This window comes from Oncorhynchus mykiss, chromosome 27 (genome assembly GCF_013265735.2).
Source record: "Oncorhynchus mykiss isolate Arlee chromosome 27, USDA_OmykA_1.1, whole genome shotgun sequence".
In the NCBI taxonomy this organism is placed as follows: domain Eukaryota; kingdom Metazoa; phylum Chordata; class Actinopteri; order Salmoniformes; family Salmonidae; genus Oncorhynchus; species Oncorhynchus mykiss.
In genome coordinates this window covers 17,785,861-17,808,235 of record NC_048591.1, presented here as the reverse complement: position 1 = coordinate 17,808,235, position 22,375 = coordinate 17,785,861, and the positions used below count along the sequence as shown (strand labels likewise).

The 22,375-nt window shown below is 44.3% G+C and overlaps 1 protein-coding gene across 1 annotated transcript in view; it reads right to left on the bottom strand.

Moving 5' to 3' along the window:
* The window catches only part of LOC110507666 (complement C4-B), a 28,221-nt gene extending 6,260 nt beyond the window's left edge, over positions 1-21,961 (bottom strand). The window contains 30 exon segments of the mRNA XM_036965529.1: positions 80-235; positions 6,086-6,300; positions 9,545-9,713; positions 9,886-9,990; positions 11,211-11,443; positions 11,543-11,746; positions 11,978-12,061; positions 12,177-12,228; positions 12,693-12,896; positions 13,081-13,220; positions 13,451-13,521; positions 13,770-13,887; positions 14,126-14,332; positions 15,605-15,670; positions 15,829-15,961; positions 16,611-16,757; positions 16,952-17,146; positions 17,374-17,571; positions 17,708-17,884; positions 18,107-18,222; positions 18,346-18,472; positions 18,608-18,713; positions 18,797-18,884; positions 18,965-19,047; positions 19,127-19,212; positions 19,308-19,378; positions 19,451-19,533; positions 19,535-19,638; positions 19,732-19,927; positions 21,687-21,961. Coding sequence (XP_036821424.1) covers positions 80-235; positions 6,086-6,300; positions 9,545-9,713; positions 9,886-9,990; positions 11,211-11,443; positions 11,543-11,746; positions 11,978-12,061; positions 12,177-12,228; positions 12,693-12,896; positions 13,081-13,220; positions 13,451-13,521; positions 13,770-13,887; positions 14,126-14,332; positions 15,605-15,670; positions 15,829-15,961; positions 16,611-16,757; positions 16,952-17,146; positions 17,374-17,571; positions 17,708-17,884; positions 18,107-18,222; positions 18,346-18,472; positions 18,608-18,713; positions 18,797-18,884; positions 18,965-19,047; positions 19,127-19,212; positions 19,308-19,378; positions 19,451-19,533; positions 19,535-19,638; positions 19,732-19,927; positions 21,687-21,748 — 3,996 coding nt within the window. The 5' untranslated portion in view covers positions 21,749-21,961.
* Between the last annotated feature and the right edge of the window lie 414 nt (positions 21,962-22,375).

Below are 22,375 nucleotides of genomic sequence, written 5' to 3'. Positions count from 1 at the left end.
CTGACCAGACAACAGAGATGTAAAACAGCATTTGAGAAAGGAAATCAGAGTACTGCTGGAATTCTAAACTCAATCTCACCTGGAAGGCTGATAGGGTCAGGGCATTATGTTTCGTAAGATGAACTCCCTGCTTTCGGCCATTTTGGTGACACATCTCAACATTAAGATCCAAGTCTTCAACATCATTTTCCAGGATGCTGTACTTAGCTAGAGCCTCAAGAGCTACAACTGTATCCTGTTGGAAAGAGGGAGAGAGATAGAAAGTGGAATCTGTGGAAAGAACTGAAAACTGCTGTTCACAAATGCTCTCCATCCAACCTCACTGAGCTCGAGCTGTTTTGCAAGGAGGAATGGGAACAAATTTCAGTCTCTCGATGTGCAAAACTGATAGAGACATACCCCAAGCGACTTACAGCTGTAATCGCAGCAAAAGGTGGCGCTACAAAGTATTAACTTAAGGGGGCTGAATAATCTTGCACGCCCAATTTTTCCGTTTTTGATTTGTTAAAAAAGTTTGAAATATCCAATAAATGTCGTTCCACTTCATGATTGTGTCCCACTTGTTGTTGATTCTTCACAAAAAAATACAGTTTTATATCTTTATGTTTGAAGCCTGAAATGTGGCAAAAGGTCGCAAAGTTCAAGGGGGCCGAATACTTTCGCAAGGCACTGTACCTTGGCCTAAACATCAGCGCCACAGGTAACTTCCACAAAGCTGTGAACGATCTGAGAGACAAGGCAAGAAGGGCATTCTATGCCATTCAACATACAAATTAGGATCTGGCTAAAGTTAAAGAATTAGGAGGGGGCAAAGAGAGAGAGAAAAAGAGAATAGTATAACTAGGGCCTGGAGTTTTTCCAAGTCACTTCAGGTGGTCAGTGATAACTCCTAGCTCCAGATCATAATGCCCTGATGGTCTACTGGTGTCTTGTCCTACAGTACCTACCCGTCTGTCTACTGGTGGCTTGACTTACAGTACCTACCCGTCTGTCTACTGGTGGCTTGTCCTACAGTACCTACCCGCCTGTCTACTGGTGGCGTGTCCTACAGTACCTACCCGTCTATCTACTGGTGGCTTGTTCTACAGTACCTACCCGTCTGTCTACTGGTGGCTTGTTCTACAGTACCTACCCGTCTGTCTACTGGTGGCTTGTCCCACAGTACCTACCCGTCTGTCTACTGGTGGCTTGTCCTACAGTACCTACCCGTCTGTCTACTGGTGGCTTGTCCTACAGTACATACCCGTCTGTCTACTGGTGGCTTGTCCTACAGTACATACCCGTCTGTCTACTGGTGGCTTGTCCTACAGTACCTACCCGTCTGTCTACTGGTGGCTTGTCCTACAGTACCTACCCGTCTGTCTACTGGTGGCTTGTTCTACAGTACCTACCCGTCTGTCTACTGGTGGCTTGTCCTACAGTACCTACCCGTCTGTCTACTGGTGGCTACAGTACCTACCCATCTGTCTACTGGTGGCTTGTTCTACAGTACCTACCCGTCTGTCTACTGGTGGCTTGTCCCACAGTACCTACCCGTCTGTCTACTGGTGGCTTGTTCTACAGTACCTACCCGTCTGTCTACTGGTGGCTTGTCCTACAGTACCTACCCGTCTGTCTACTGGTGGCTAGTCCTACAGTACCTACCCATCTGTCTACTGGTGGCTACAGTACCTACCCATCGTCTACTGGTGGCTTGTCCTACAGTACCTATCCGTCTGTCTACTGGTGGCTTGTCCTACAGTACCTACCCGTCTGTCTACTGGTGGCTTGTCCTACAGTACCTACCCATCTGTCTACTGGTGGCTTGTCCTAAAGAACTTACTCATCTGTCTACTGGTGGCTACAGTACCTACCCATCTGTCTACTGGTGGCTACAGTACCTACCCATCTGTCTACTGGTGGCTTGTCCTACAGTACCTACCCATCTGTCTACTGGTGGCTAGAGTACCTACCCATCTGTCTACTGGTGGCTTGTCCTACAGTACCTACCCGTCTGTCTACTGGTGGCTTGTCCTACAGTACCTACCCGTCTGTCTACTGGTGGCTTGTCCTACAGTACATACCCGTCTGTCTACTGGTGGCTTGTCCTACAGTACCTACCCGTCTGTCTACTGGTGGCTTGTCCTACAGTACCTACCCGTCTGTCTACTAGTGGCTTGTCCTACAGTACCTACCCGTCTGTCTACTGGTGGCTTGTTCTACAGTACCTACCCGTCTGTCTACTGGTGGCTTGTCCTACAGTACCTACCCGTCTGTCTACTGGTGGCTACAGTACCTACCCATCTGTCTACTGGTGGCTTGTTCTACAGTACCTACCCGTCTGTCTACTGGTGGCTTGTCCCACAGTACCTACCCGTCTGTCTACTGGTGGCTTGTTCTACAGTACCTACCCGTCTGTCTACTGGTGGCTTGTCCTGAAGTACCTACCCGTCTGTCTACTGGTGGCTTGTCCTACAGTACCTACCCATCTGTCTACTGGTGGCTACAGTACCTACCCATCGTCTACTGGTGGCTTGTCCTACAGTACCTACCCATATGTCTACTGGTGGCTTGTCCTACAGTACCTATCCGTCTGTCTACTGGTGGCTTGTCCTACAGTACCTACCCGTCTGTCTACTGGTGGCTTGTCCTACAGTACCTACCCATCTGTCTACTGGTGGCTTGTCCTAAAGTACTTACTCATCTGTCTACTGGTGGCTACAGTACCTACCCATCTGTCTACTGGTGGCTACAGTACCTACCCATCTGTCTACTGGTGGCTTGTCCTACAGTACCTACCCATCTGTCTACTGGTGGCTAGAGTACCTACCCATCTGTCTACTGGTGGCTTGTCCTACAGTACCTACCCATCTGTCTACTGGTGGCTTGTCCTACAGTGCCTACCCGTCTCTCTACTGGTGGCTTGTCCTACAGTACCTACCCGTCTGTCAGCTGGTGGCTTGTCCTACAGTACCTACCCGTCTGTCTACTGGTGGCTTGTCCTAAAGTACCTACCCATCTGTCTACTGGTGGCTTGTCCTAAAGTACCTACCCATCTGTCTACTGGTGGCTTGTCCTACAGTACCTACCCATCTGTCTACTGGTGGCTTGTCCTGAAGTACCTACCCATCTGTCTACTGGTGGCTACAGCACCTACCCATCTGTCTACTGGTGGCTACAGTACCTACCCATCTGTCTACTGGTGGCTTGTCCTACAGTACCTACCCATCTGTCTACTGGTGGCTTGTCCTACAGTACCTACCCATCTGTCTACTGGTGGCTTGTCCTACAGTACCTACCCATCTGTCTACTGGTGGCTTGTCCTACAGTACCTACCCATATGTCTACTGGTGGCTACAGTACCTACCCATCTGTCTACTGGTGGCTTGTCCTACAGTACCTACCCGTCTGTCTACTGGTGGCTTGTCCTACAGTACCTACCCGTCTGTCTACTGGTGGCTTATCCTACAGTACCTACCCGTCTGTCTACTGGTGGCTACAGTACCTACCCGTCTGTCTGCTGGTGGCTTGTCCTACAGTACCTACCCATCTGTCTACTGGCGGCTACAGACCTACCCGTCTGTCTACTGGTGGCTTGTCCTACAGTACCTACCCGTCTGTCTACTAGTGGCTTGTCCTACAGTACCTATCCGTCTGTCTACTGGTGGCTTGTCCTACAGTACCTACCCGTCTGTCTACTGATGGCTTGTCCTACAGTACCTACCCATCTGTCTACTGGTGGCTTGTCCTAAAGTACTTACTCATCTGTCTACTGGTGGCTACAGTACCTACCCATCTGTCTACTGGTGGCTACAGTACCTACCCATCTGTCTACTGGTGGCTTGTCCTACAGTACCTACCCATCTGTCTACTGGTGGCTAGATTACCTACCCATCTGTCTACTGGTGGCTTGTCCTACAGTACCTACCCGTCTGTCTACTGGTGGCTTGTCCTACAGTACCTACCCGTCTGTCTACTGGTGGCTTGTCCTACAGTACCTACCCGTCTGTCTACTGGTGGCTTGTTCTACAGTATCTACCCGTCTGTCTACTGGTGGCTTGTCCTACAGTACCTACCCGTCTGTCTACTGGTGGCTACAGTACCTACCCATCTGTCTACTGGTGGCTTGTTCTACAGTACCTACCCGTCTGTCTACTGGTGGCTTGTCCCACAGTACCTACTCGTCTGTCTACTGGTGGCTTGTTCTACAGTACCTACCCGTCTGTCTACTGGTGGCTTGTCCTACAGTACCTACCCGTCTGTCTACTGGTGGCTTGTCCTACAGTACCTACCCATCTGTCTACTGGTGGCTACAGTACCTACCCATCGTCTACTGGTGGCTTGTCCTACAGTACCTACCCATCTGTCTACTGGTGGCTTGTCCTACAGTACCTATCCGTCTGTCTACTGGTGGCTTGTCCTACAGTACCTACCCGTCTGTCTACTGGTGGCTTGTCCTACAGTACCTACCCATCTGTCTACTGGTGGCTTGTCCTAAAGTACTTACTCATCTGTCTACTGGTGGCTACAGTACCTACCCATCTGTCTACTGGTGGCTACAGTACCTACCCATCTGTCTACTGGTGGCTTGTCCTACAGTACCTACCCATCTGTCTACTGGTGGCTAGAGTACCTACCCATCTGTCTACTGGTGGCTTGTCCTACAGTACCTACCCGTCTGTCTACTGGTGGCTTGTCCTACAGTGCCTACCCGTCTCTCTACTGGTGGCTTGTCCTACAGTACCTACCCGTCTGTCAGCTGGTGGCTTGTCCTACAGTACCTACCCGTCTGTCTACTGGTGGCTTGTCCTAAAGTACCTACCCATCTGTCTACTGGTGGCTTGTCCTAAAGTACCTACCCATCTGTCTACTGGTGGCTTGTCCTGAAGTACCTACCCATCTGTCTACTGGTGGCTACAGCACCTACCCATCTGTCTACTGGTGGCTACAGTACCTACCCATCTGTCTACTGGTGGCTTGTCCTACAGTACCTACCCATCTGTCTACTGGTGGCTTGTCCTACAGTACCTACCCGTCTGTCTACTGGTGGCTTGTCCTACAGTACCTACCCATCTGTCTACTGGTGGCTTGTCCTACAGTACCTACCCATATGTCTACTGGTGGCTACAGTACCTACCCATCTGTCTACTGGTGGCTTGTCCTACAGTACCTACCCGTCTGTCTACTGGTGGCTTGTCCTACAGTACCTACCCGTCTGTCTACTGGTGGCTTATCCTACAGTACCTACCCGTCTGTCTACTGGTGGCTACAGTACCTACCCGTCTGTCTGCTGGTGGCTTGTCCTACAGTACCTACCCATCTGTCTACTGGCGGCTACAGACCTACCCGTCTGTCTACTGGTGGCTTGTCCTACAGTACCTACCCGTCTGTCTACTAGTGGCTTGTCCTACAGTACCTACCCATCTGTCTACTGGTGGCTACAGTACCTACCCATCTGTCTACTGGTGGCTACAGTACCTATCCGTCTGTCTACTGGTGGCTTGTCCTACAGTACCTACCCGTCTGTCTACTGGTGGCTACAGTACCTACCCGTCTGTCTACTGGTGGCTTGTCCTACAGTACCTACCCATCTGTCTACTGGTGGCTACAGTACCTACCCGTCTGTCTACTGGTGGCTTGTCCTACAGTACCTACCCGTCTGTCTACTGGTGGCTACAGTACATACCCGTCTGTCTACTGGTGGCTTGTCCTACAGTACCTACCCGTCTGTCTACTGGTGGCTTGTCCTACAGTACCTACCCGTCTGTCTACTGGTGGCTACAGTACCTACCCATCTGTCTACTGGTGGCTTGTCCTACAGTACCTACCCATCTGTCTACTGGTGGCTACAGTACCTACCCATCTGTCTACTGGTGGCTACAGTACCTACCCGTCTGTCTACTGGTGGCTTATCCTACAGTACCTACCCGTCTGTCTACTGGTGGCTTGTCCTACAGTACCTACCCGTCTGTCTGCTGGTGGCTACAGTACCTACCCATCTGTCTACTGGTGGCTTGTCCTACAGTACCTACCCGTCTGTCTACTGGTGGCTTGTCCTACAGTACCTACCCATCTGTCTACTGGTGGCTTGTCCTAAAGTACCTACCTGTGTAGAGCGGAACCCTCCTCCATACTGCCTCTGCTCAGTGAGCCAGCGGGCAATGTGCGTCGCATACGTCACGTCTTCCTCCGCCACCGTCTGGAGCAGGGCGTAGGCCGTGGTCTCCACAGAGATGGCCTTTGCCTGGGGAACCCGATTGGCCCTCTTCTCCCCACTCAGCCTTAGAGCATCACTGGCCTCCCAGTGACATGTAGCTTCCTCTACAGGAGAGAGATAGCACCTTTTATCTAAGATTGTATCTAGACGGTCCCCATAGGATAACTTTTTGAATAACTTTTTGGGGTTGCAAGTAGAACCTTTTTTTGTTTCCAGTTAGAACCTTTTTTGTTCCAGGTAGAACCCTTTTGGGTAAGGTGGCAAAAAGAACCACCATTGGGACAGCGCACAGATTATTTCTGTGAGCGCTGGTGTGCCATCCTGAACAAATGCTCTATTGATTTAATTACATTAATTGTTGACCAGTTGAAAAAGTATTTTATTGAAATGGGATAACACAATTGAAGAGAAACGCACAGCTCTGCAAGGAGCTGGTCCCAGAACCCGCGGGACTGAATGTCTTTAATTTATCAAGCAAGATATTGAGCCCTGCCCATGTCTCCTTACTTAATAAAGGGTTATATTTTGTGCTATATTTTGATGTTAAGGTAGACACGTTTAAGTTTTTTAGAAACATCCATTTAAGGGAATACTTTAGCTTCTCTAATCGTAATATTTCTACTGAACCAGTAGTTTACTCACCTGCACATACTCCGACTCCTTTTAGACGTAAGAGTTATTTTATACCTCCAGCCAATCGCAATCATTCTATCGAGACATCGCAAACTCGACCAGCAGTATGATCTCTATTATTGAATCTCTCGATCCTTTCCCTGATAATACGTTGTTAGTTACTTTTGATGTTGAGTCGTTATACACAAATATTCCACACGAGGGCGGTATTGAAGCTCTGTAAAATGTTATTCTGCAACGTGACCCTAATGAACTACCTTCCAGTGCATGCATTATAACATTGGCTGAAATACTACTCACACAACTATTTCATGTTTCTAAATGACTTCTTTATTCAGACGAAGGGTACTGCTATGGGATCCCCCATGGTTCCTAACTATGCTAATGTGTATGTGGGCTACATGGAGAAACAGTCCATTTTCAATCCTCTCAAAAATATTTTCTTGCCTAACATTATTATGTGGAAACGGTATATTGATGATATTTTTGTAATATGGAGGGGTGATGCAAAACAGCTCCAGGCGTTCCATGCTTTTCTTAAATTCTGAGCATCTGAGATTTACTATACAATCTGACACATTTCAAATAAATGTCCTTGATCTTCTGATCTTGTGTGAAGATAAAGTTCTATACACTGATCTTTACAGGAAACCTATTGATCGTAACAGTTTGTTGAGGGCTGATAGTTGTCACCCGCTTCCCTTGGAAAAAAGTTTGCCCTACAGCCAATTCTGTCGAATCAAAAGAATTAGCAAATAATATGAAATAATATGCAAAGAAAAGTCAAGGAGAAGATGTACAAAAATGGTCAGACTAATACTGCCATTGAGAAAATTTAAAACAAAACGCGACATGATCTTTTTCAAGGTCAATCTCACAAAAATAAGCATTCTTGCGTTCTAACTACCCGCTATTCAAAGTGCTCTAAACAAATTAAGGGAATCTTCCACAAACATTGGCACATTCTAAGATCCGATGACAGTATCGGTAACGTTATTGTGTTTTCGGACCATCCTGTGGTCGTGTTCTCTCGGGGCAGAAATCTCAGAGACCAATTGGTACACTCTGATTTACCACCCCAAGATATTCCTGAACAACCTCTATTTGCGCCCCTACTGGATGGAAATTACAAGTGTAATGGCTGGGAAACAGATCCCATTCAAAGGTGTTATCACGTGCTCCGCTAAGGCAGTTATTTATCTTATAACTTGTCCTTGTGGTAAAAAGGATGTGGGTTAACAAAGCGCGAATTAAAAGTACGTACCTCAGAGCATCGTAGCACCATTAGGTGCAAAAACTTGACTTACCCAGTTCCGGTCTACTTTTTGGAAGCAAACCACTCGATTTCATCCCTATGTTATATTGGCACCGAACATGTCACTCTCCCTAGGAGAGGGGGTGACCTCGACAATTTATTGTTAAAACAAGAGGCTGCCTGGATCTTTAATTTAAAGACCCTTGCTCACTTCGGTCTCAACGTAGACGTTGATCTGAAGTCATTATTGTGATTGTTCTGATGTAAATGTCTGTAGGCCTATGTAGCCAAATTGTATCTATGATCGTATGCTATCCATTCATGTTTTTGGTATGTTATTTTAATATATGAGAATTAACCAACGATATCAGGCCACACCCGGCCATGATTACAGACACCTGTGTGTGTCCTTTGACACTATATAAACTAGTCACCCGCAGTGTTCGTCATTATACCCTGATGAAGACGAGCTGTCTGTCGAGATGTTGGATATGAGGTTATTGAAGTATTGCATCTGAGCTCCTAGAGTGTGCGGCTCCCCTTTAATTGTTCAAGTGTTCTACTTCGCGAGCCAGCACCTCGCCAAAATAGATGTGGGTTTCTTTCGCTTCTAGAACCCTTTTGGGTTCCAATTCGAACCTTTTCTAAGAGTGTACAGTAACTTTAAAGAGCGAGTAAGTTCTCCTTTTGAAAACGGCATATGTGCCATCGATGAGTCAAACATGTATTCTAGTGTCAAAATTGACCTGAATTTATAAATAGGATAATTTGGTCAGTGTTGTTCGAAACGGTCATTTGCGAGATGATAGGAAGAAAATGTTATGTCATGGAAAGCAGGGTACCGAAACAGTTTATTGGGTTTGGTCAAACATGCCCACAGCTGGCCTAACCCAAGTAATCAATTCGGAGTGCAGCTTCTCGCGACACGATCGTAATGCCCATGGTCAATTTGGTTTGACATTCGATATCCCTATGGGATTAGAATGTCAATGGCTCAACACAAACAAGACACCCACATTAAACCACCACCCCAAGACACGGCCGCTGTATTTCCTAATGACCAAGACGGAAAACAAGGCCAAATCAGGAAGTTCAGCCCCCACTTTAACAGCGGCATACTTTTGCAGGGGAGACAATCAGTAATCTGTCGCCCTCGGCTGTTTAAATATTGTCATTGTGTATATCTGCGTACTTCACTCAATATTCATACAGCCAAGGAAATCGTTGTCTACGCAGAAAACCATATGTAGACTTTCTCCAGCCACTACCTGTAATACTTTACAGGAGCTATTTATCAAATCAGGTTTATGTCCAAAAGGAATTAATTAACAGTATTTATGTAAACACTTGTGGTAGACGAATATAGCCCTCTGATCTAGAGGACTACTGAAGTAATATGACAATTAGCTAACCCATAGTCCCTCTTATCCAGATGACTAGTAAAGTTACAAGGTACTGACCGTTGTCGCAGTGTGCCAAAGCCCTGAGTTTGGTCTGAGCCGTGGAAGCAGCATCTCCACCAGGGGACGTTAGAGAGAGGGCATAGGAGGTGATGGATACAGCGAAGGGCCTCTCAAGGGAGTCCAGCTTCGACCCCAGGTAGACCTTAGCCTGCTCCATAGCATACCTCTAACATGGAAATGGTGGGTAGATTTAGCATTATAATTAGCAATATGCATGAGCTTCATTCTGGTGTATACTGTTGCAAAACCTATTTGCCCATTTAGGATAATTCCACAACTTTTAGTCAGGTTAAGTCAGTGATGTTAAGGTTAAGTCCATGACTTGAATGATGTATTACCACTTCTGAGTCTTGTCCTTCAGTGTACAGCGGCACAGCGTGGTGCATGGCTATCAGAACGAACGCTGTCAGGGACACCTCTCCCTCAAACCCTCCCACTCCACCCTGATGGGAATAGAGAGATAGCAGACAGGTAAAGACACAGTAATGTATTGTATGTTATGGTAGTGTACCTGCATGGTCCGGTCATGGAGAACATTTGGGTCATACATAGAGGTTAGAGGCGTGGGATTGCTACCGGAAATTTGCCAGTTCGAATCCCTGACGGGCTGAAAAAAATTGGACGAGACGACTAGAGGGTTGTTAGGTGACAAATCCTAGAAAGATGACATCTCCAGCTGCTGTGCCCTTGAGCAAGGCACTTAACCAATAAACTGCTCACCATGCGGCGCACTGTGGCTGCCCACTGCTCCAGCTACTCCAACCGAATGTGTTTTTGTGTATGTGTGTCTATATTGAAGTGATTGGGTACAGCAGAAAACACATTTTCACACAGATGAATACAGAGCCCCAGGACAATTAGACCCAACCAAATCATGAGAAAACAAAAAGATAATTACTTGACACATTGGAAAGAATTTACAAAAAAACAGAGCAAACTAGAATGCTATTTGGCCCTACACAGAGAGTACACAGCGGCAGAATACCTGACCACTGTGACTGACCCAAAATTAAGGAAAGCTTTGACTATGTACAGACTCAGTGAGCATAGCCTTGCTATTGAGAAAGGCCGCCGTAGGCAGACATGGCTCTCGAGAAGACAGGCTATGTGCTCACTGCCCACAAAATGAGGTGGAAACTGAGCTGCACTTCCTAACCTCCTGCCCAATGTATGACCATATTAGAGAGACATATTTCCCTCAGATTACACAGATCCACAAAGAATTCGAAAACAAATCCAATTTTGATAAACTCCCATATCTACTGGGTGAAATTCCACAGTGTGCCATCACAGCAGCAAGATTTGTCACCTGTTGCCACGAGAAAAGGGCAACCAGTGAAGAACAAACACCATTGTAAATACAACCCATATTTATGCCAATTTATTTTCCATTGTATACCTTAACCATTTGTACATTGTTAAAACACTGTATATATATATATATATATATATATATATATATATATATAATATGACATTTGTAATGTCTTTATTGTTTTGAAATGTCTGTATGTGTAATGTTTACTGTTCATTTGTATTATTTATTTCACTTTATATATTTACTTTATATATTATCTACCTCACTTGCTTTGGCAATGTTAACACATGTTTCCCATGCCAATAAAGCCCTTGAATTGAATTGAATTGAATAAAGTATTCTTACCTGCATGGTGCGGTCATAGAGTGGGTTAGGGTCAGTGAAGCCTCCACTGGACAGCTGTTTAGACACCAGGTAGGAGATGGACTGTTGGATGTAGGAGTCCTCCACTGAAATCACGTCCCTGCACTGGGACAACTCCTTGGCTATAAAGGCTGTCAACCAAACACTGCTTGGGGTTGACAGGAAAGCTCCATAGGATCCGTCTGTCTTCTTGAAGGTCAGGATTCTGCCGTATCCTTGGAAAGAGAAAGAATCAATTCATTTCAACTGTTTGATTCCCACAAGGGTAGATGTCTCAAAGTGATTAACTTAAGATGTCCCCGGTGTCCCCTCACCAGCCTGTATCATGGCCTGAGCTTCGTCTCTGCGTTCAGCCTTCAGGTCGATCCACTGTCCCGTGGTGTCCAGGTATCTCATGGCGTGGATGGCTGGAGACATGGTGACCATTGTCTGCTCCGCACACCCCATGGGTAGGGAGATGAGCCGGTCCACTCCATCCAGGTTCAGACAGTTCTCCACGGACTCTCCCATCACGCCACCTACATGGGGGGTACATGGGCACAGAGCTTATACATGGGACCAGGAGGTTTCCCCCTTATAGTAGTTAACTAGACCTGGAGATTGGTCAGGGAAGACTCCTAGTCTGAAATAATATCTCCTGGAACAATATATATATATTTTTAAATGTAAACATTCAGTACTACAGACCCCACATGAACAGAAAGTCTGTCTAAAAGTGTGGGTAGAGCGAGTCTGTGGACCCTACTTACCTTTGACACTGATGTAGGCGTCAGATTCCAGTCCAGGTACAGCACTAGGAGGAGGTGGGATTTTAAGTTCGATTGACTTGGCAGCTGTGCAACATAGATAAGAAGTCGAGAACCTGTTTTAACTCAATGTCTGATTTGGCTTGTTTGCATCAATGTCCCTTTAACTACCGAGGTCTGATGTTCTGATAAACAACATTACCATTCCCATCAATGTTGTATTCATGTTGTATTGAGACCAGTTCCCCTTCCCCCTGTATAACAGAACAAAAGGTGAGAGTCTCATTCAGAATGGTTATACAGACTTATACAGATGTAGGATCTGAATTTGAGCCAGTTCGCTACAGCAGGAAAATAATCCTTTGAATAAATTTGAATTATGACATTTTTGTAAGGGTTGCTCATTTTTTTACATAAGGGAAAATCAAGTCTGAAATGTCAAACTGGAAATTACAAACTCCAGACCCTTTTAAACCTCAAAAACACTACACGTTTTAAATGTCATGCCTGCAACAGGGTGATCAAATTAATTTTGTAAAATGGGAGAAAAATGGTAAAAAGAGATTAAAATCCACATGTTGCCAGTTGTGTTCAGCACAATAAAGAAGTGAGAACAACATGTAGCCTAATGTACTATAGAGACATAGAGTAGAACTACTGCGTATTAGAAGGAGAAAAGTGATAGAAGTTGAAACATTTGTCAGTGGTGTGTTCATACCGTGACTTTGAGGTCCTTCTTGATCTGGTCGCGAGCGGTCTTAGTGTAGGCCTCTACCTGGATAGGGATGTTTCCTATGACCAGAGGAACCACGGTGAAGTAGACAGGGACAGCAGACTTACCAGGTACTGTCACCACCTCCTTGTCCCCTCTGTCTCCCCCTGCACTGCACAGACCCTCCACCCACGCCAGCTCTACTGTCACCTTCACAGAGAGAAACACATACAGTAGACATGGCAGTAGATGTAAGTATAGTCAAAATGTCTATCAAAGGAATCTACAGATGATAATGTCTGCAACTGCTGTTTATTTGAATAAATGGCTGTTGGGGGCATTTTGGATTTGAATATATTGTTTTGACATATACTGTTTTAAGAAAACAAGTTACCTCCATACTGTCGGTTCTGTAGTTGTACACAACAGCTTTCACCTGCAGCTGTTCGTTTCTCTTCACAGAATAGGGCAGTCTGAGCGAGACAAAGAAGTCCTGGAACACCACCAGAGGCTTGGGCTCAGCTATACAAAACCCTGAAGGGAAAGCCATCACTAACATTAACCACTTGATGAATGTCCTCTGAAAGTCTAATGGCGTAATGATAACCTGAGCGCCAGTCTCTTTGTGTTATCATGACAACTTCTTGTCACTCGTTGTCATGGTTGGCTTGACAATCAATGTCAAACTGAGTTGGCAAGAGCACAAACAGATTTGGGACCAGGATAATGTAATGGTCTTAGGTTAGAAAGAAGAGTTGATCTGCCTTTTGTTTTAGAGATTCCCACTGCTTGAACCTCCCAGGTAGTGATGGAGTCAGGGACAGCAATACTGTGTCTGAAAATAATAACATACAACATGATTTAACTACTAGTTACACTACAGTATATTGGCTTCCAGGTTTGACCCAGTCTGTTCACATGGTCAGGGAAAACTCTGGGCCCCAGTCATGACAGTCCTGGCTTGTGTCCCAAATGGCACCTTATTCCCTAGTCTACTAGTCAAAAGTACTGCACTATATAGGGAATAGAGTGTCGTTTGGGACGTGGCCCTGAAGTCCACGATGTTGCAGATTACCAGGTTACCTTACGAGACCAGAGGGCTCCACATCAACGATGTCCCACATCCAGGTCTGAGGGAAGTAAGAGCGCAGGTGGACAGACACCTCATCTATGGCCTCCTCCTCATCCATATCATCGTCCACTAGACAGGAGGACAGGGAAGAGGACAGGGAGATGTGCATATTCTCAGAAAACATTCAAAAATGTTCAGCTTAATCAATGCAAAATATGTGCATATACTGTAGTACAACTAGTCTGCAAAAATACAAAAGTATTGATTTATCTAATACTGAATGCGCCACAATAATCTGGAGATTGTAAGATTCTTCTTAGATATTATTGTCCAACTACTAATGTAATAATATAATAATATAGTGTACTTCTAGCCAGGCTATATGTCTTCCTGGTCTTCTTGATGTTGTTCCTCAGCTTGGTGGCATCTCTGCAGCACTTGAGGAAGGCAGTGCGACAGGAAATAGACTTGTGGGTGGTTTTAGCATGACGACTCTCACAGGACAGACCCAGGCTGTTAAACCTGGCCCCATCCTGACAACACCTCTTCTCCATATTATCTGGGTACCTGTTGACTGCAGACAAGAACTCTGTGTCTAACTAATACATTATATACATGTCATTTGCTAAGGAACGTTTTTGCTGAAACATATCTGAACAATTGTCTAGGAAGGATTATTGAAAGATATTCTTTGGAGTGCTGTCCGTCTTACATAACTAATAATAGTTGATACTCTCACCATAAGAGTAAAACTAGCATGCTCAGAGGATGGAGGGAGAATAGAAGTCCCACCAAACAGGGAACAGTCCCAGAACATTAGCTAAGATTCCCATTAAGTTCTAGATAGGGTTTGATCTAGCATTAGGATTAAACAAAATACAAAAAGTTAAATATCCTTGGAATGTTCTCCTAAAGTTCACTAAAATGTTTTACATGGTATCCAAGACTATGACTGATGATCTAGGATCACTTTTGCCTCTAAGAAAAGGCTAAATGTATATTGGGTGAACATCAATGGAATATTATGTTGAACCTAAAACAAATATGCTATGAACGTCATAAAAACGGACCTATTTGGAAATTGTGGAACATTGTGCAACATTGTGGGAATGTTCTGTGCAACCTTTGTGAATATCATAAGAATATTTTTGCAACATCCCAGACAACATCCAAGACTTAATTCATATGTTCTGTCAACATTCTTACAACATTAAGGGAATGTCCTGTGCAACCTAACTTAGACATTGTATGAATATCATCATAACTGAGCATATCCCTTGTAATGTACCCACCAGGTTACAACAAATGTTCTGGGAACCTTTAAAGAACTCAGAAAGGCTGTTCTGTCAACATTCTTGCAACATCAAAACAATGTTTTGTGCACCCTGATACAAACATTATCTGAATGTCAGCACAACTGCACAGTTGCCATATCCCCACAATGTTCCCAGAACTTAATGAAACATTCTGGGAACCTTTAAAGAACAGACAAAATGTGGTCTGGGAACAGCTTGTACATTAGTTGAATGTTTTTTTTGCCCCTTAAAATAAACATTGTAGGATCGTCCGCACAACTGGATCGTTTTTGTGTTTTGGAAAGATATCTTTTGTGATGCCCCCACAATGTTCCAACCTAAAGAAACATTCTGGGAACCTTTAAAGAACATATGAAATGTGTTATAGGAATGATCTTGTATCATCAGGCAAATGTTTTATACAAACGTTCTATAATCATCAGCAAGACTGGACACTTTTGTGTTATGAGAACATTTGCTGCGACCTAAAGAAAATTCTGGGAACTTTCACAGAACCAATTTTGGTTTGCTGGGGTTACTGCTACACCTACTGATATCAGAGAAAGCCTGGTGATGGTTCAAGGCTCTCTTCTCTCTTCTGGTGTTACAGGAGTAATCTGATCAGAGGACAAAAGAAAAATCATTTTACAATATTGTGTGGAATAAATTCCATCAACAACAGCAGCAGCAGTGATGTGCTTTTACCAACCAGGATCCGTACATGTACTATTCATTCAACATTATAATGAGTTAAATGTCTGAATGTAAACCGTACCATTTCTCACGTGATTCTCTGTATCCACCCAGTTGGTTATAAAGGTGAGCCCAGCGTCCTGTAACACAGACTGGGAGTTCCTGCCCCCTCCCATAGAACACGCCAGGTCATAGGAGTTCATGTAGGCAAACATCTAAGGAAGAAGATTACTTTATTGATCCATTTACTACATGAACAACAGATATTTGTCTTTTGCATATCCCATTCTCCCTGGTAGACAAACACATCCTGTCCTGTACATTCAGTAGATACATATAACAGTACATACTGTCCTGTACATACAGTAGATAAACACAGTACATACACGGGGAGATACATTCTCAGGTATACTGTATCTTCACAGACAAACCTGCTCTCTGTGATACAGTACATTAGCTCAGTGTTTTCCAAACGCGATCCAGAGGACACCAAGGGGTGCACATTTTGGTTTTTGCCTTAGGACTACACAGCTGATTCAAATGATCAACTCATCATCACGCTTTGGTTATTTGAATCAGCTGTGTAGTGCTGGGGCAAAAAACAGAACGTACACCCCTTTGGGCCTCCAGGAATTAGCTTAGGAAATGCTCTATTAGCTGATACCAGGTCATAGCCTTGTGAAGCTGTCAACATACACCTGAGACTGAGCCAAAATCCAGACTAATAATGTTATGTTACTTTATCATTTCATCTTTATTTAACCCGGAAGTCACATTGAAATTTAAATATCACCAGCAGGCACACATACTGTATGTAGCTATTCATTCAACCTGGTAAGTGTGTGACAGACAGAGGTTCTGTACCTTCTGAGGAGTGAGTTTGTTGTTCTTGTTGAGGATGTAAACAGCTGTGTCTACAGCAGCCAGAGCTACCTTGTCTCCCTGGTCTGTACGGACCACCACAGTCACCAAGTCAGCTGGTTTATGCTCTTTAAATGGAAGGATCTCGATCTGAAAACAGAGCAACACAGACACTGTCACAGTCTGCCTCCATGCAAAACTACATCACTTTGATTGATCTTTATTAGTCAAGTTAAAATCATAAAATGTGCCTTCTTGATGCACAGCACTGACAACAGGAGAATACCATAACTGGCTAAGTGTAGTAAGAGTAGAAGTAGAGAAACAAGCGGTGACTATAGAACCTGTCCTTTGCAGATATCTTTGACATCGGCCCATACAGAGTCAGCCACTATGGTAGTCTTCTCTGGTGCCTGTGTGAAGTAGTAGGCCACCAGTCTGAAGGAAGGGACTAGGTCAAGACTGTAGGGCAGACTGAAGGTGGTCAGCTCAGTCCTCTGGACCCTGTTCATCTGGACCACTCTGCCCTTACTCAGGACCTGACACAGAATGGAAACAGAGGAAATAACACATTATTACTCTTCACTACAGATTTTGAAAATGTAAATTTCTCAACCCCAAAGTGCCTATATTGATGTTGGTTACAGCTATGACAGCTATGTAGTGTATGGAAACGTGAAGCTATGCACAGATAAAGTATGTTGCAGAAGTGGTAAATGGTTATCTCCATCCATTATTAGAATGGACTGATACTCCAATATGTTACCATATAGTAGATGTAGGCTGGTCGTGGGGTGCCTGGAGGGGTGATGTCTCTGAGAGTGACCGCCATGGTTCCTCCAGGCTCCAGGGTGACATGTTCTATCTCTACACTCAGGTAGCTGTTCCCCTCAGACTGGACTGCTGACACTGTCATTTTGGCATCACTCACTACTACCTCTTTATCCTCTCCCTCAGCAAACATCTGGAGAGACAAGAACATACAGTGCAAAGTTACAGTACGTCAATATTACCTCCCATGGAAATTAGAGCCACATAGAACACTTGACATAACTACAGTGTTGATTGAAAGTTGAAAGTTCTCTGTGTCTGTCCTGTACCTTGATATCCATAGACGTGGCCAGTTTGGGCACTTCGAAGGTGAGAACAGCCTCACCCTTAGAGTTACCGGATCCCTCCATCTTAGACTCCTGTGTGCCTCCTACAGAGGTCACTGACACTGAAGCCCTCATACGGAGGTCAGGGGCTGGGGATCCATCTGGGTGGGTGGTAGTGGCCTGAGAAGGAAACATGCAGCATATGCCCAGAAGACTATGTCTATAGATACAGTCATATTCTTAATGGTAAGGCCAATACAATTGATAACACCGATAACTATTGTACGTCTCATTTGGAAAAGGGATTTGTTCATCTCAATATGATGTCCTGAATGAATACAATTATATTTTACTCTGTGGCGTTAAAGTTTGTCTTAGAGTGCAGAAATGACCACACAGTACCAGAATAGAGAACTTTCCTCCAGGTGTGAAGTATTTCTTAGTCTTAGACATGTCAAGGATGTATGGAGACGTCACTATCTTTACTGAAGTGCTCTCAGCTTCTTCTAAATCTCCGCCTGAGAGAGCGAGAGACAAAGACAGACAGAGTGACAGTTACTGTCATACAGCACAATATCCAAGAGAAAATACCTGAATCCGCTGGCATGGTCATGTTTTATCTGACTGAATGAAGGACTTACTTGCTGTTTCTAAAACTGTAACAGCTATGTACAGATTGTATCCCTCCATGTGTTGGATGTTTTGCTTTTCTGCTTTCCCACGTAGGTCTTCAGTTGGCAGGGTAATGCTGGCGACACCGTCTTGAATCTACATTACACCAGAAAAAAGTCAATGGAACTGGCCTGGATACAAAACAATAACTCTACAATCAGAAAATGTTTAATTTCAAATTTAATTTGACATTTTTTAATGTACATTTTTAAGATGATAAAGTGAACTCACAGAAGTCTTGTTTTCTAGGCCAGGTAGATGTATTATTTTGCCTTCTCTGTCTATTAGTCCAAATCTAACATAAGCTATGCCATTGACACCTTTGCCATAGGTGTACCTGCAATCAACACACATTTACTTGACATGCTATGAACAATTCACAAAACAGTCCATAAATACAATCTGCTTCAACAATCTCACCTTACAGAGACGCTGAATTGAAAGGATTCTTCTGTCACTAAATAATATGGCTTCAAAGCTGTTATCGTCACCTCAAAAGTAGGAAGAACTGAAAGAAATAGAGGTGAGCTTCACTTTGTTGTTGTTGGGCCGTATCATAGAGTCACGCAACCTATTTTTGATACTCACCATATTCCCTGACCTCAAACTCCACTGAAGAGTTGGACATGGGATGGTTGATAAAAGTGGCAACAATCTTCCAATGGCCAGCCCTGAAACATATTGACAGAGTAGTGGTCGGTGCTACTCATGTCCTGTGTTCCATAGATTTTATGTCAACATCCTACTTACGTCTCAACGTCAGGGATCATTATGTTCCTCTGAAGGAGTTTACTGGAGTGTAGAGCCTGGTTGTACACCAACAGGCCTTTGGAGTTCTGCAGAGAGACAGTGAACGTTAGTTAGAGAACAGAGATTCAATATAACACAATAATACAACTTTAACATACAGATAGATGTCTTGCAAACGTACAAATATCTTGACATTGATGCTTTCCTCGACAGGCAGCAGATAGTTGTCTAACGTGAAGACCCTGAAATTGACTGGAAAAGGACAAATTGGGATTATAACTAAAATCAGATATAATAGTCAACATTTTTTATTTGAGACTTTACCATTCTCTCCTGGATTGTAGATTGGTTTGTCTGTCTGGATGAAGACATAACCCTTTTTTGTTGACAAAAGGATCGTTTTTTTTTTTTTTTAAGAGGTCATTACTCTCTGCGGCCAGTTGGATATATGGCACAATTGTCTTTGTTTTTCCTATGTTTTTGATTGCCTCTTCGTACAGGCTAGGAACGACCTGTAAAACATGATAATAGAGGCAGAATCATATAAATGCACATTCCAGTAGTTCCATAGGGTATGAAAGGAGGTTAGCCTTCTGCATACTTACGCTCATTTTCACCACCTCCTGATAGCCATTGGCTTCATTGAGAGTTACATGCTTTTTTACAGACAGAACTTTATTATTGTCAGTTTGGTACAGAAAGTATAGTGTAATCTGTGTAGGCTTGATAGCTCCCTGGAGCTGTACTGTCACTGTCTCCTCTACTCCCAGGTGGACTATGTTGGGAGCAGTGATGAGACATCTGCAAACACACACAAACACAAACAAACACACACACGAACACAAACACAAACAAACACACACACGAACATACACAAACACACACACAAACACAAACAAACACACACACGAACACAAACAAACACACACACGAACACAAACAAACACACACCCGAACACAAACAAACACACACACGAACACAAACAAACACACACACAAACATGCAGGATTAAGTAGGTGGGAGGATAATTTCATAAAAATAGTGAAACAGACAAAAAAATTATATAATACTTTACTAAATATATTCACATCACAAAATAATTGTTTAAAATACACTGTTTGCAATGAAGGTCAGCAGTAGCCTCAACAGCACTCTGTAGGGTAGCACCATGGTGTAGCCAGAGGACAGCTAGCCAGAGGACAGCTTGCCAGAGGACAGCTAGCCAGAGGACAGCCAGCCAGAGGACAGCTAGCCAGAGAACAGCTAGCTAGAGGACAGCTAGCCAGAGGTGGAAAAAGAACCCAATTGTCATACTTGAGTAAAAGTATAGATACCTTAATAGAAAGCTAGTCAGGTGAAAGTCACCCAGCAAAAAACTACTTGAGTAAAAGTCTAAAAGTATTTGGTTCTAAATATAGTTATGTATCAAAACTAAATGTAATTGGTAAAATATACTTAAGTATCAAAAGTAAAAGTAAAAGTATAAATCAATTCAAATTCTTTGTATTAAGCAAAGCAGACACCACTGCAGATAGCTTCTGTCCTCCTCTGGATACACTGTATCACATTTAGGTAAGACCCAGATGAGACCCAGAAGAGTTTATTACAACCACGGGGGCAGGCAAACGACAGGTCAAGGCAGGCGGTGGTCAGTAATCCAGGAAGGGTGTAATGGGTCCATAACGGCAGGCAGTCTCAGGGTCAGGGCAGGAAGGGGTCAGTAATCCAGGAAGAGTGTAATGGGTCCAGAACGGCAGGCAGTCTCAGGGTCAGGGCAGGTAGGGGTCAGTAATCCAGAACGTGGGGTAAACTACAAAACGGCAGGCTGTCTCAGGGTCAGGGCAGACAGAACGGTCAAAACCGGGAAGGACTAGAAAACAGGAGCAGGGAAACAGGCAGGAGCAGGGAAACAGGCAGGAGCAGGGAAACTGGCAGGAGCAGGGAAACAGGCATGAGCAGGGAAACTGGCAGGAGCAGGGAAACTGGCAGGAGCAGGGAAACTGGCAGGAGCAGGGAAACAGGCAGGAGCAGGGAAACTGGCAGGAGCAGGGAAACTGGCAGGAGCAGGGAAACTGGCAGGAGCAGGGAAACTGGCAGGAGCAGGGAAACAGGCAGGAGCAGGGAAACTGGCAGGAGCAGGGAAACAAAGGCTGGCAGGTTTTACGAACAAAACAAACTGGCAACAGACAAACCGAGTGTGCAACTACGTTGTAAAATTACATTCATAGACTAGGTTACAGAAACCTCATGCTGGGTATAGGGAAAATTAGAGTATCATGCAGTAACCTAAATCTATCGATGTTACATTGATTTGGGGGAATGGAATGTGAATGACAGTCATCCAATTTGCTGTAATAGAAATAAGGCCATGCTCATCCCCCAAAATATTGTCCTCCCTCATCCTAAAAGTCATCAACCGCCACTGACACACACACACACCACACACACACACACACACACACACACGCTGTAGTAATATTTGAGAACATGACAGAAAATTACCAATGATGCAAGTAAAATATATCTACAAAGAATTAGCATGGATAGAACATAACTCACATTGGGTTCTGCTCACTAACTGCAGTCAGTGCAGCCATGATCAGAAGCAGTGTGTTCCTCATCTTTCTGCTTTACCGTCTGATCTGTATCATGCCACTGGAACAAAAGTCTTCTTTTCTTGTCTCAACCCCAAAATATTTAACAAAATACTGTAGAAGTTATCTGTAAAGCAGCTATGTCTGTAATGTTCCAGTTTGTGAGTGCAGCTGCAGCTCACAGAGAACAGGGTGCAGGATCTCAAATTGCACCCTATTCCTTACATAGTGCACTACTTTTAACCAGGGCCCATAGGGAATAGGGTGCCATTTGGGATGCACACAGCATCAACACCTCCTCTAGCCCACCTAACTCTCCTCCTCTCAGCTTCTCTGACTCTAGTCTTGGCATTGGAGAAGGAACGTTATGAAATAAATCACGTGTTTTCCCAGAAACAAGATTTTGCCTGTGTCCCAAATGGATTCCTATTCCCTACATAGTAAACTATGTTTGATCAGAGCCCTATGGGCCCTGGTCTGAAGTAGTGTGATATACAGGGGCTCTGGTCAAAAGTAGTGCACTATGTAGGGAATAAGGTTCCATTTGGGAAGTAGCCTTTCCCAAAAAGCCCAAATACATACACAACATCTGTTTTTCAGACAAGACAGCAGTCTGATTTTCTTCAAAACACTTTATTTGCAGACCACTTTGTG